At 45.8% G+C, this 15205-nt stretch overlaps 1 protein-coding gene across 2 annotated transcripts in view; it reads right to left on the bottom strand.

The window, feature by feature from the left end:
• PPP2R5C (protein phosphatase 2 regulatory subunit B'gamma) overlaps positions 1-15205 on the bottom strand; it is a 92132-nt gene that overhangs the window by 75127 nt on the left and 1800 nt on the right. For both annotated transcript variants that reach the window (XM_018558442.1, XM_018558441.1), the window contains exons 2-3: positions 5760-5825; positions 1943-2102 (exon numbers count right to left, since the gene is read on the bottom strand). In XM_018558442.1, the coding sequence (XP_018413944.1) occupies positions 1943-2102; positions 5760-5825 (226 nt within the window). The remainder of the gene's footprint in view (positions 1-1942; positions 2103-5759; positions 5826-15205) is intronic.

Raw genomic sequence — 15205 nt, 5'->3', positions numbered from 1 at the left:
AGCAGACAAAGAACGGACTTTCTTCGTCTGCTCTGTGTGATCACTGAGACCGTGGCGCTGTAATCACAGCACCACCTGTCTCAGCGGTCACTAACTGCAGCTTCTGTCACAGCTTCTGTCATAGAAGCTGTGTCAGAAGCTACAGTCTGTCGAGTGCTCCATAAGGCGCGCCGGACCTCCCTGCGTCCTATGGTCCGGTGCGTCTTATGGACCGCAAAATACCTCTCCTAAGAGTAATAATACAATAACACCCTCCTTACCACCCCCTGCACGTGGCTCAATATTCTACGGGTACAGTGCATTTTGGGAGTTTGAATGAGTCACTAATGAGTGGGCAGTGACTGCAGCCCGCACATTCCTTTACCATGCTTTTTTTTTTAAACCAGCTATTGTGCAAAGGAATAACGTCGGCCAACTTTGTAACAAATAAAAGCAGATGTTTAGAATCCTATTTTTACAATAAGTTTGTCTTCAAATTTTGCAGCGTTAAGCTCATTTCTGCTCGTTGCATTGCAGGCTTTAAGTCTAATTCATTATTGTTTTTTACAGATTGGTCTTGGTCGATGAATGTCATGCCCTGTGTGTTATTTTTGGTATGACAAGCGGAGCTAATCCAGGAAACCATATCAGTCCTCTCACAATTGCTTTCTGGATAAAGAATGTCTCTTGGCTTAAAGCTGAACTTCAGGCACTAACTTTTTTTTTTTTACGTAAATATGTTCCTCAATAGACACAAAGCATAAATCCATTTTTTTGTGCACTAAAAGCCTTTGCACACCCAAATATTATCTTGCAAAAGTTACAATGACAACACCGCAGTGCTGCACATAGAACAGAGCTGTGTGAGGGGCCCAGCAGGCTGCACCCACTGCTGCAGAAAAATACAGAAGGGGGCGAGGACAAGACCAACCACCCAGCACACGGAGAGAGTGCATTTAAAAAGTACATTTAATGATGTATTAATGATTACATAGCTCTATTAAGGTTTGCTCTATATCTGCTTGGAGTTCAGCTTTTAAACTCAGGAAGTAAATCTGAAAAACACAATCAATTCCCTTAACTGGTAGCAAAAATTGTATCTTATTTGTGTATCACTCGGCTGCAGATCCTCCAATCATCTCTGAATTGGTGCCGACACCGTCCTTCCTTCTGGAACTATCTACAGTCGAGTGATAGACAAATAAGATACATTGAGGGGAATTTATCAATACTAGAGCAGACAAAATCTGGATCAGCTGTTGCATGGCAACCAATCAGCTTCTTTCTTCAGTAAAGATTTGACAATGAAAGAGAGAAGCTGATTGGTTGCCATGCAGATTTAGGGTACTTCACACTATATGCATTGTGTTCTGGTCAGATTCTGGCCGGAACGCACTGCATCGCATTGCGGCCAGCTCACTTTTTTGTGGGGCAGGAGGGCCACTGAAGTGAATGGTACTGTAGCCACGCCCTCCAGCCGCAATACGATCGGTCGCACGGGATCGCAAGGCACATTGTGCCTTGCCTGCGGTCCGGTGCGATCTAAATAGTTGCAGCATTGTGATCGCACCGCACCAGACCACTCCTGCCCCACAAAAAGTGAGCCGGCCGCAATGCAGTGCATTCCGGCCAGAATCGGACCGGAACGCACTGCATCTGGTGTGAACGTACCCTTAGTTCCTGAGTTTAGTGTCACTTGACGTTTACTACCAATCCAAAGCAGGGCAGGAGGCAGGGCAGTACCATGGAATCTGCAGCACTGCGGGCTTTGGAAAAGCTTGACACCTCCTTGGGGCATTTCAGTCCAACACATATCACAGGAACATGCACATCACGTCTACAAATGTTTCCGTCAGGATAAACAGTGTCTACATATACACTCACGCCAACATATTTCAGCCATCGGCGTGGAGATGCCCTTTTATAAAACAAATGAATAATTAAAGAAGAGATGGAAATCTACCTTTGAGAGCCGGCAGCTTCTGCAGTTCCCGGTTATTGCTCACGTTGAATCTGGAGGAACTCTGTCGCTTCTCTTTCTTTATCACCGTCTGTGGCGTTGGTACCTTAATTTTCGATACCTGAGCTGGTGGGGGAGTGCTGTTTGCCTTCTTGTTGGACACCTGCAGCGTAAAAACAAAAGCAGACGTAATGCGTTAGAGGAAGTATATGGAAAACCAAGAGCGAGCAAAGTGCAGGAGAATTCTGGAGGACGGACTGATCTAGTAGCCAGGAAGGAACTTGTAAGCGCCCAAGAAGCAGAAATATGTACACTAGTAAATAAGTTACGCTGGATACCTATCCGGCGAGTTCTGTCCAACCTTCAGGAGCTAGTATGCTATTTTTAGAGCCCAACTCCAGGTTAGAACACTCTAACCTGGAGTTCTTTTTATATGAAAATACTTTTTACATTCCTTAAAAGCTGAACTCCAGACATATACCATAGGCACTAATTCAGCTCTGTATTTATGACATCATTAAAGAGGAACTTCCATCTCCTCAGTTATGTTTTTTTGATGTGTAATGCTGAACAAACTAGCATGACCAGCAAATCCAGAGTTGTTCTGTTGTAATCTGCTGCACACCCAGGCCACGCCGACATCTTTCTCTCTTAAGTCATTGGGAAGCGGCAGCCTCTTCCTGGTTCTTGCTGCCGGCCCACTGATGACGTGGCGCCAGATCCAACCTCCTTGCTGGATGGAAGCTGAGGTCCCCTGGGATATGGGACCCCCTGGGTATCCCAGGAGGCTGCGGATACGTCTTTCTTGCATGGGCAAGAATTGAGGGGCAGGGCAGGTAGAAGTAAAAGGACAAACAATTTTAACAAAATTAAAAAAGGTCAGCTTTTTTATATTATGGAAGGCGGATGAATAAAATGCTGCAAACTTATTTTTTTTACTGAAAGCTTTTTATTCTCTCACTTTTAAGAAGTACAAGTGCCTGAATTTGACTTCACCTGCCTTTTTGGAGAGAGAGAGACAGCAGAGAGCGCGAGAGAGAGACAGCAGAGAGCGCGAGAGAGAGACAGCAGAGAGCGCGAGAGAGAGACAGCAGAGAGAGCGCGAGAGAGAGACAGCAGAGAGAGCGCGAGAGAGAGACAGCAGAGAGAGCGCGAGAGAGAGACAGCAGAGAGAGACAGCAGAGAGCGCGAGAGAGAGAGAGAGAGAGAAAAGGAGCCAATTCACGTGCGGACAAGGGGCATGCTGATAGCATAGACAGCAGTGTGCCTGAGATGAGACCATTACTGTGAAGCTGATCCACTGTCGAGTCTCAGGTTGGGGACAGGTCCATGACATGCTGGTCTCAGAGAAAGTGGGTTGAATGGTGCTGACTGTCATTTCCACCAGAAGACTGAGGACACCTAGTGGTGGCAATGTAGTACTGTGTGGGGGGGAAGCTGCAGCATTGCAGCAAAAGCTGTCTTTATATTATTTTCGATATGTGATTTAGTTGTTCATGTGTGTATTTTTGCCTAGAGTTCCGCTTTAAATCCAAGTTTCTTCTGGCCAGTCACCCGACATCATGAGTTGTTTTTGTCGGGCAGCAGTCCTTACTCCTGCACAGACTGGCACTATTCTCTGTAGCAGTCCTGGAAGCCCTGCTCAGCATGATGCCATACCCCATGGAAGTGTATGCATGACAGCCTGGGCTCATAGGAAGTAGGCTAGGGGATGCTGAGTAAGTGGGTAATATATAAAAAATATATATAAAAAATTCCTGCTGTTTGGACTTTAGGTACGTGTTCCTGAATGATGTAGAACGAACAACTCGTTCATACTCAAAACAATGCAAAAAACAAAGCGCGGTTACCCATAACAGCCACTGAGAAATCATCTAAACGCCGATCTAATCTCAGTGAATTGCATTTCAGTTGTAGCACTTTGCAACGCAATCATCTATTGAATACCTGTCACCAGCTCGCAGCAAGGCGGCAATTTCTGCAACAACATGTTATTTTATTCCAATCCATTAACTCAGAAAAAAGAACGAGAGACGGTGCGGCGAAGTATCAGATCACCAAAGAGCAAGCGGAAAAATCCTGCCATTCCCTGCTCAGCAAAACTCACGTCTCCCATGCGGAATTGTGCATGTCCCAGACGCAGTTACTGAGTATATATCACTCTGGCTTCGCCCTCTCTCTCCCGTGACTGACGTGTATGCTCTCACGGGGGACATGCTACCCCAGCATTCCTCTTTCAGATAACATTCTGCTCTTGCATCCCTCTCAAACACAGTACAGCCGGAGCTCTCGCTCAGACACCGAGCTGTTCGATGGATGGATTCAGACTAACAGGTCAGATTGTATTACTCTCTCTCTTAAGGTGCCCATACACTTTACAACCCTTGCAAGACTTCTGTCTTGCGATGGTTGTAAAGTACTTAAAAAAACGTACGATCTGCCCATCTTGGACAGGCAGATCGTACTTGCGATCATCGCAAGCCGCCCCCGAGGGGCGGGCTTACGATGACTGCAATGAGGGGCGGGCTTACGATGACTGCAATGGGGGGCGGGCTTACGATGACTGCAAAAGGGCTGTGTGCGCGTGCGCACACCGGCCCGTTCGGCAGTTGTCGAACCAGCAGGCCACTAACTCGCCGAGAATCGTACGATTCACGGCGGGTTTTCTAGCCTGCTAGTTCGACGGAAGACGTGCGACCGTACAGTAGAGACGGTCGCACGCCTTCCATACACTTCACGATTCTCGTACGATCGCGGGATTTCCCAGTGTATGGGCACCTTTAGGTATCTTATATCTCCTACTCTTAGCTCATCTATGAAGGACCTGCTCACTCCTAATTTGGGCTACAGAACACCCCCCTTATCTCCATAACACAGGGCTGGACAGATTAATATTGAATTCAGAAGCCAGCCTGTCCAATCCAGGAACCAGCTCCATAAACAACAACCTAATAAATTAGGCGCCAAATATAAATTTTAAGGAGCATCGCTGACCTGGCACCTGGGATTCTGTAGTCCAGGGGAGAGCTGGGCAGGGCTGCTGATAACGCCACTGCCTGCAATTCCAGTGCGGTGCAGAGGAGGTTAGGAGCTCACTGGATTTCTGGCAGAATTACAGGACTTTCTCTGTACTTGCAAAATCATTTTAAAAGACGTTCTTGTCTCTCCCCATACAAAGTCTAATGGAAGACAGGAGCAGCTTGTGGCAGTTCGATTGGTTAACCGCAGGTGAAATGTACCCGTCAACCTCTGAATCATCTCAGGAGGGTGTCAGATTGTTGTAAAATATACACTTGTCAAAGCAAGCCCTTACTCAGCCACAACCCGTGCCGTTATAAAGGAAATGTGTCATCTTGCATGGCTACAAACAGAGATGACACACGGTTGAAAAAACAAACAGGAAGTAGTGGTGTCACCCGTTTGGCTAAATGATGTGCTGTGAAACTCAAGACTAGCGGAGCATAGCTGACCTCACAAATGCGTTTCTGGAAGAATGGTCCAACATTCCCATAGACACACTCCTAAACCTTGTGGACAGAGTTCCCAGAAGAGTTGAAGCTGTTATAGCTGCAAAGGGCGGAGCCAACTCAATATTGAACCCTACGGACTAAGACTGGGACGCTATTAAAGTTCATGTATGTCTGCACGCGCGCACACACACACACACACACACAATTTGTTTTTAGCTCATTCTCCTGCAGTTCGGCTTTCAATGGCATCAAACCAAACTACGCCAATGACACGATGATTGCAGGCGTAAATTAAGAAGTCAATGTCCTCTTTTATCAGTGGTAAAAATGATACTTGCATCACAACTCACTTCATGTTCAGGATTATCTTGTCCTTCTTTTCCACTTTTGCCACTTTTTCCAGCTTTTGGAGGTTCCTAAAAAAGTAAAAAAAATTGGTCAGCAACCATAGCAAGAGCAAACATACGTCAATGAAGAAGGACAGCAACTATTAGTGAATTCTCATCTGCAAAACAGAGTCGGGGGAGCTTGTCAAAACTGGTGCAGGCAGAATCTAGAGCATTTGCCCATGGCAACCAATCAGCATCTCTTCAGTTTGTTCATTTAAGATTTAAACATTAAAGAGAGGGGCTGATTGGTTGCCATGCACAGCTGCTAGATTTCACCTGCTCCAGTTCTCATAAATGCCCCTCAGTGTTTACAAGTGATGTACCGGGAAAGAAACGCGCATATACTTACCTCGACTTCTGCTCGTACCTCTGAACAGAACTCCGATCCTCAGAAAACCTCTGCTCCAGGTCCCGAAGGGTCAATGGCCTGGTCCCCCCGCAGCTCTCACTGGCTCCTGCCATTGCTCTACACATCATTACAGGGCACAGAAATGACTTTACAGCTATGGTGCAATTGTAAATGACTTCTAATTTCACATTAACTGCACTCCAAGCAGATATATAAAAGACACAAATTACTGCAGCCCCATGATCAATAATCTATCATAAAATGTATTCTTGTAGTGCAAGAACCTGAATTTAACCAGGTGCCACACTCTTGCATTCCCTGTACAGCAGAGCTCAGAGAGAGAGAGAAGAAGCAAAATGAGCCAACTGGTTGTTACAATGCAAGGAGCATGCTGAGAGGAAGAGAGCAAAGTGAGAGAGATGAGCTCACCCCTGTACTGCTTCTCCTTTCACTGTCCAGTCACAAGCTGGGGGATAGGGAGACTTCCAAGTGAGAGAGAAATTGCAGCAGAAAAAGTTGAGGTCCCTTTGCTTGCTACACTGGGCTGTGCTGTGTGACAGAGCTGTGCACATCTATGTAATAAATAATCTTTCATCAGGTAACACCCGCCATACATGTGTCTGGAGTTCAAAGCCAGAGAACCAGCATGATAGCCAACTTGCATTTTCAAAAGGAAGTCAGCATGTTTCACTTTTGACAGGTTCCCTTTCATTTAGAAAGCTGTAGCACCCACTGCCCCGGATCAGCATTCAGCTACACAGTTCCTATACTGTGCTATTAACCTCGATTCTAGCCAGGGATTTGACAGGAAAGAAATATACAAATCTGTCTTCAGTAGACTATAAGCAGAATCATAGCAGAGGTTAAAACACACAGCTGAAAAACCAGAGCACTTCCTTATTGATGGACACCATTTACAGAATACTTCCTGCAGAAAATGTCATCACATTACATCTCTGCAACCTTCCGAAGACCTGCAAACCTTTGCTTTGCCCAAAAGAACATGAATCCTTTTCTGTGCACATTAAAAAGTATCAAAATTGGAACAAATGTTATTATATAAAGCACACACACAGTATACAGTAAACTCCCACTTATCAGGGTACCCATGGGAATTGATAGATGCCCGATAACTGTAGTTTCTGGTTGCTGGAGAGTGACTATTAACTCTCAAGCAACAACCCCCTTCCCTTCGCTCCCATTCATCCGCTGGCTGGATTCTGCTATTGGCTATTTCAAATTGCCATAGCCAATAGCAGGCTGGCTATTGCACACACAAAATAAATTTCGTTCTTAACAAACTTTTTTTCCGTGTACACACGTGTATCAAGCAAAAAGAAAAAAGGACATATGTCCTAGATTTTGTTTTTCCTGGTTGCTTGAGAGTTCTGGTTGCTTGAATGCCGGATAATGGAGACTTTGTTGTGTATATAGCAATCTACCAGGCCTTGGAAGTGGTGGCTGCATTCTTTTTTTTATTGATTTGTACCTGGTGATCCTGCTCACCTGATCCAGCATGCTCACCGTAGGAGTAGGGTTATCACCCTAGGACAGGACTGCAGAACACTTCCGCCTCTCCCCTTCTCTATACCATAGGGGAAAGTGTTTTGTAGTCCCCAGAGAATTGGGAACAATGTAACTCATAAGAGTGCAGCAAAGAAAGTTATCAGCTTACAAGATTTCTGGCTGCTCAGCGGGTATTCTTTGCACATACCGAACAAAAGGTATCAGGGGTCTCCCTACACTTTTCTCTGCCTGTGGCCGGGGGGGCTCGTCTGGCATCAGTGCATGTTTACTAGGACGCTTAGTGCACGGTACCTCTAGCTCTGACTGGCCCCACTGGTTGCCAGAACCTGGGCAGGACGGCAGCCAGAGCGTCACAGGTTGCCATTAGCCCTTAGCAACCTGGGACGCTCTGGCTGTAAGGGGGTGGCAGGCACATCTGCCGCCCCCCCATGTGACCCAATAAGATGACGTCTGAGGCAAGCGCCTCATTATAGGGCCCTGACTCCGCCCTCTAAATGTGGTAAAATTATCAATCCCATCATGCCTCTGCCTTTGGGAGTCATGCCTGTGGCTGTCAGTCTTGCAAGGCCTAATGGGATTTGTAGTTGCACTCACTGGAGTTTGCCTAACCCAGATATATTTTGCAAGGCCAAGAGGAAAAAAAAAAGAGAAGAAGAAGAAGTTCACCATTAGGTTTTACAAACACTTTTAAAAGCGCCTTTTCTGTAATAAAATGACACGTTCAGCTGGCTTATTTTAGGTGTTAACCAGGGGAGTGCCTGCATTTGGCAATGATAGAAAGATACTGCATTCAGTGAATCAGTGAATCAGAAACACCGTTGCAACATCAGTCGTAGTAAAACCTGTTGGCACGCCGCTCGGGACGCCGCCGGCTGTAAGGAAGAAATGTGTTTTGTGACAACGGGTAACAATGGGGAAGGAGGAGTGACGTTCCTACAGACAGGAAGTAGGGATGACAGTTCCTCCACTTATCCCATATACCGAAATGTACAACGTCGCCTATGCGCCATTCACTGCTTTCTAACATGGACACCGAAAATACAGAGAGGTGCAGATTCCAAATCCATATTTATTTATTACAGACATGTATACACTGCTGTCACTTTACACAGCGCTCTACATACTATTTCACATCAGTCGCTGCCCTCAGGGAGCTTACAATCTAAGGCCCCCTTCTCACAAGCATGCGTAGACACACGCACATGCCAGGGCTGATTTAGACAGAAGCCAATTAACCTTAGAGCAGGGGTAGGCAATATCTGTCCTTCCTAGCTGTGGTGATACTACAAATCCCATCATGCAGCTGCCTCTGGGTTTTCATGCCTGTCAGACTCTTGCAATGCCTAATGGGATTTGTAGTTGCACCCCAGCTGGACGGCCGAGGTTGCCTACCCCTGCTATAGCTCATAGGTAAAAACATCCATTCACTTGTAGAGTCCTGCATAGCATTAGGGATCGCAGTGATAGAATAAGTTACCCCTGCCTTGCAGCGTGTCTTTGGAGTTTGGGAAGAAACCAGAGTACTCAGAGGAAACCCATGCAAGCACAGGGAGAACATGCAAACTCCATGCAGATAGTATCCTACAAACTGGGCACCCCCAGGGCTGCAAGACAGAAGTGCCAACACATACAATACATACAGAGTTTATTATAACAGGGAAGAGCCCTATGATGAGGATATTAAACAATAATCTCTGATGAAAAGGGCCCCTCATACCCGAGTCTACGATTGGTCCTTGTCCAGAATGCGGGCCAGATAGAGACAGACCAAGGGCAGGATATGGCACCTGGGCCGTAAAAGGATCAGGTCTGCCTTAGGCAGCTTGAATCAGACTACAAACACCTCCTCATCTACTACTCCCCATTAAATAGTTGGGATGTGTTTTGTAGTTGACACAAGGCAACTGGTAAGAGACGAGACTGAGGATTTCAGCTCAGTGCACAGGAACTTAAGAAGACACCGGATTTCTGGCAGGATCAAACGCCACTTTTCTACACATGCAGAAAATGTACTTAGTTTGAGAAAAGATGAATGTGGCCACCACATCTGAGGAATGGCAAGCTGCAATATAGTCAATATATGTCCTTGGGTTTAGATATCATTTAAGCCTATTTTCTATTGAGAGATTTGAAAGGAGAACTATGGAGGTGAGTGATTTTCAATAGATAGATCGGGAAGTGAGCGAACACATACCGTCGCTGGCTCTCTTTCCGATCATCTCCCTGCAGAGAGCCTGTCACTCACGGCTCCCTGCAGGGATTCCACCCCCCCTCCGATCCTCCAGCGCTGACTGGCGGAACGGACGGGTACAGCTGGCTCTGCCTCTATATAGGCAGAGTCAGCTGTCAATCACGCAGCTGGGTGGATCTTGACAGTAATGTTAGGGTCTGTCCCGGCTACGGCGATATACTGAGCTTTGGGTCACAGGAGGACGCTAGTTTGTGTCCTCCCATGACCCTTAGGAGAACTATGGGGAAAAACACTGACCCCCATAGTTCTCCTTTAAAGTGGAACAATGGACAAAAGACATGGGCCCAAAAAGAAGGTTCAGTTCCCCCTCGAGGTGCCCGCTTCCCTGTTTCATCTTTAAAGTGACATTAAACCCTCAGATTTGTTAACATAAAACAATAGTGTAATGTGCGCCTTACTGTAATCCATGGTTGTTTCCCTTCTCTTTGCTGCTCTTCCTTTTAAATCTGTATCTCTTCTCATGTTGGGCAGAACTTCTGTTTTGCAGCAGACTGCCTTGTCTCTGGAATGGCTACATGGTGTCTGTGTATAGGTTTGGAACCTGAGCCAGCACTACAGGAAGAGGCACTCAGCTGCAAAGGGAAGTTCTCCCCCAGCATGAGAAGAGATAAGGATTTAAAAAGGAAGAGCAGCAAAGAGAAGGGAAACAACCATGGATTACAGTAAGGCACACATTACAGTATTGGGTCATGTTAAAAAATCTGAGGGTTTAATGTCACTTTAAGGCCCCTTCAGCACAGGCAGTCCAATCGGGTTCACCTCTCAGTTTCTCAGGCGGACCCAATTGAATGCCTAAAGTCAGTCTATGGGCAGCCGAGTTACCCCCATCTCCAGCCAGGTATGGAAAAACAAATGGAACAGTGGTTCCATTTTGACGGACCTGATAGTGGCACCGGGGGGGGGAATCTGATGTAAATGTCTGATGTGATGTCATTCTGAGCCTGATGAAGGGGACCCCCTGCGGCCCCGAAAGCGCTTGTATTGGATGGCAATGTGCCATTAAAATGGAATATTGATTTACAAAAACTGTGTGCTGGTGACATTATTCTTCTTTTCTGATGTAAATGGACACAAGTTTGTTTACATCAGATTCCCCAAAGAAATGGAGTCCGGTCATTTCAGTTTTCTCCTCCATTGCAAGATAGAGGGGAAAACTGGACGGTTACAGGAGACGACTAAGAATAAGTAATATGCCCCAGCAATATGTAACACACAAGCACCCTATGACAAAACAATGTATTCCTGGAGAGTGTTAAACCTGAACTCTGGCCAGGCAGATAAATACAAACACGAGAACCACTTCAGCTGCCAAAATATTAATGCTTCACAGTCTCTATAGTCAAGAGGCTTGCTACTTTACGCTGCCATAGTTGAATACTGAAGCACCACGTCCCCACTAGCTTGGGAGGAGCAACCGTACACTAATTAGGTTATTTGTGTGCTCTCCCCTCCAGTAAGCATGTGTACAGTGTAAAGCTGGCCATACACCTTACAACCATCGCACGACTTTCGTTGTGCGATGGTTGTAAGGTCATTAAAATTTCGTACTATCTGCCTATGTTGGACAGGCAGATCGTACTTGAGATCATCTCAAGCCCTCCCCGCTGAAGGGAGGGCTTGCCGATGATTGCAATGCTGAGCGGGCAGTGTGCGATTGCGCACACCGGCCCGTGCGGCATCCGTCTTCCGAGCACGCTACCAACCATTTTTTCCCTTTTCGATTGTGCTAGGAAGACGAAAAAAGCGGTAGAAGCGGTCGCACGCTGCCCATACACCTGCCGATTATCGGACGATTGCGGGATCAGCCACAACTATCGTACGATAATCGGCAGGTGTACGGGCACCTTTAGACTGACTGTGCAATGCAACATGGCCTGCCTGGGTCACACTGCTGGCACTGCCAAATTATTTTGGAGTCCTCCTGCTCAGGGGAATATGGGAAGTTAAGAAAACAAGAGATATAAGATGTTAGCGATTAAAGTGACATTAAACCCTCAGATTTTTTAACATAAACCAATACTGTAATGTGCGCCTTACTGTAATCCATGGTTGTTTCCCTTCTCTTTGCTGCTCTTCCTTTTAAATCTGTATCTCTTCTCATGCTGGGCAGAACTTCTGTTTTGCAGCAGACTGCCTTGTCTCTGGAATGGATACATGGTGTCTGTGTGTAGGTTCACAACCTGAGCCAGCACTACAGGAAGAGGCACTCAGCTGCAAAGGGAAGTTCTCCCCAAGCATGAGAAGAGATACAGATTTAAAAGGAAGAGCAGCAAAGAGAAGGCAAACAACCATGGATTACAGTAAGGCGCACATTACAGTATTGGTTTATGTTAAAAAATCTGAGGGTTTAATGTCACTTTAATCTATTTTATTGATTGTATTATTTTGCTATAATTTTATTAACGTGATTATTATTATTTTTAATATTTTTAAATCAAAAGCTAAAAGCCCGTCATACTTACCTGAATCCGTGGTCACGTGATATGCCTCATCGATCTTCTTCACTGCAAAAGGAAGAGGGTCCTTTTTCGGGAGTCCACCAAATGACGTCTGCTCCTGAAGACTACAGTGACTGTAATGTCAGGGAGAGGGGCAGTAATAACACAGCAGGCCTCGTCCAATGATGGATCACCAATTGTCTCTCACAGAAGAGATGCTGCAGGGCAGGGGTAGCCAAACTCCGGCCCTCCAGCTGTGGTGAAACTACAAATCCCATGACGCATCTCTCTAGGGAATCATGTCTGTGAGAATCTTGCAATGCCTCATGGGATTTGTAGTTCCACCACAGCTGGAGGACCAGAGTTTGGCTTCCCCTGCTACAGAGGGTCACGTGATGGCGGACAAAGTTAAAAAACGTTGTTAGGTTTATTTCTGTTTAATGGGGGAATGTGTGGGCAGGTCATATATATATAAATAAATTAGTTTCTTTGTATACTTTAAAGCAGGGGTGGGGGAACTCCGGCCCTCCAGCTGTTCTTTAACCACAAATCCCATCATGCATCTGCCTCTGGGAGTCATGCCTGTGGCTGTCAGAGCCTTATGGGACTTGTAGTTCCACAATAGCTGAAGGGCTGGAGTTGCCCACCCCTGGTTTAAAGGATAAATACAAATAGGAACAGCCATTTATGCATATTATGTGCACAGGTCTAGCTTCCCGCATAGCTAATCAGCGCAGCGATTGTGTGTTACTGCGTCACTCCAGTTCAGTCTAGGGCTGCAGCTAATGATTATTTTCATCATCGATAAGTTGCCTGATTAATCGAATAAATAATCGATTCGTTGCATTTATTTAAAAAAAAACTCTCTCCCCTACGGAAGAGCCCTGGGCCATGCTACAAAAAATATGAAACATAATTCTGTGTTTTAAAAGTCAGAATTCTGACTTTCAAACACAGAATTCCGTTTCATATTTTTTTTAGCATGGCCCAGGGCTCTTCCGTACTCCCCCAACCAACTAATCAATAATGAGAATAGTTGCCAACCATTCTTATAATTGATTATTATTGATTAGTTGTGGCAGCCCTAATGCAGTCCCATGTCATCACAAGGTATGTTATCCTGCATTTGGTTTTATCACTGCAACTGATCAGCAAGTATACAAATGTACGGATCAGCTACAAAGGGGAAAAAGCTACAAATCTGTAAATAAACCGCCATCACGAGCATACGGATCAGCAAACAAAAATGGGAAAGTCACCTCAATATTGACAATTTTCAGGTTTGAATTAAAGTAGAACTATGAGATGAGTGCTTTTCACTCACCTCATAGTTCTAGCCGACCTGTGACAATGAGACTGTCACAGGTCGGCTCAGTAGATCGGGAGGTGAGCGAACACACACCGGCGTTCGCTCACTTCTCGATCCTGTCACAGCTCTCTGCAGTGACAGGGGAGGGGCTGGATTCCTCCCTCCCCTGTCCGATCCTCCAGCGCTGACGGGCAGAACGGACGGGGGAGGGGGCGGGCACAGCTGGCTCTGCCTCTAGATAGGCAGAGCCAGCTGTCACTCATGCAGCTGGGCGGATCCAGACAGAATGTTTATGTCCTCCCGTGACCCTGAGGAGAACTAGGAGGAAAAACACTTACTCCATAGTTCTCCTTTAATGTTACTTTAAACCTGCCCTAGAAAATGCAACTCTATAAAAAAAAAAAGCTGTAAACATTATTGCTGGTTGTAGGGAATACAGAATTGTTTGAAGACGAATGGTAAATGAGGCCGAGCCGTGACAGATCAGGTTGGAGCTACACAGAAGAGGCTGATCGCCAGGCTGCACACGCCTGACACATGAACTGGTGTTTGTATATGAACAATAACCTTCCTGCAACATGCAAATGTTATAATTACACGCATGTCAAAGGCAGATAACATCGCAGGAAGTGGGAGAAACATCAAGAGTGGTTGTGAAAAGAATGAAAGTGCATGTAAAGCCAAAATCTTCCAATTTTAAAGTGGAGAAGGATTAGAACCCCTGTGCTCCCACTAGGTCAGGGAAGGGACCTCCGGCCAAAAAAAAAACTACTTAAAATGACTTCAAGTAGAACTGAAGGTGAAACTTTGTTTTAGATCTGGACAGAGTGGAGAGGGGTTAGAACCACAGCCAGGTTTTTACTGCAGTCTGTGTCACCTTTCGGGAGAGTCTAAATGTCCTGATCACCAAAGAAAGAAAGAAAGAAAGTGAGGGGCAAATCCAACATTTTCAGTTGCCACCAAAAAAGGAAAAATCTTCCAATGGGGACATCTGCTCCAGTGACAACTGTCTAAAAGAGCATCTCCCCCACCACTGAAAAGATATGCTCTCACTTCCTGTTTTGCCTACAGGACAGGAAATGAAACCCCACCACGCATCTGCCTCTAGGAGTCATGCCTGTGGCTGTCAGAGTCTTGCAATGCCTTATGGGAATTTGTAGAGTCACCAAAGGGATGAAGTTTGGCTACCCCTGGCATACATCTACCTCCTCCTCTTCAGCCATTGGGCGGCCACTGATGACGTTGCATCGCCCCCGACATCTGCACGCCTCATATAGCACACAGGAAATAAACTGCTTGGGGAAAGAGAAAGATTTTTTTGGGGGGGGGCAAATTAGACTTTGCATGTCCCTTCTGCCAATGATCCCAACTTCCCAGCAATTCTTTTTACTTTTAGAGTTTAATTCCACTTTGAGTAGCCAAAGAACAAGTCCGTCCAACAACACACACACAAGCATAGGTTTGTTTACACACATGGAGCTATTCGCAGTGACAGCAGGGATAAAAGGGGATGTATATACTTTATACTTCAAT

This window comes from Nanorana parkeri, unplaced genomic scaffold (assembly GCF_000935625.1).
Source record: "Nanorana parkeri isolate BGI_ZX_2015 unplaced genomic scaffold, ASM93562v1 scaffold339, whole genome shotgun sequence".
Classification (NCBI taxonomy): Eukaryota; Metazoa; Chordata; class Amphibia; order Anura; family Dicroglossidae; genus Nanorana; species Nanorana parkeri.
The sequence above is the reverse complement of the archived record's forward strand: the minus strand, read 5'-3'. Positions and strand labels throughout refer to the sequence as shown.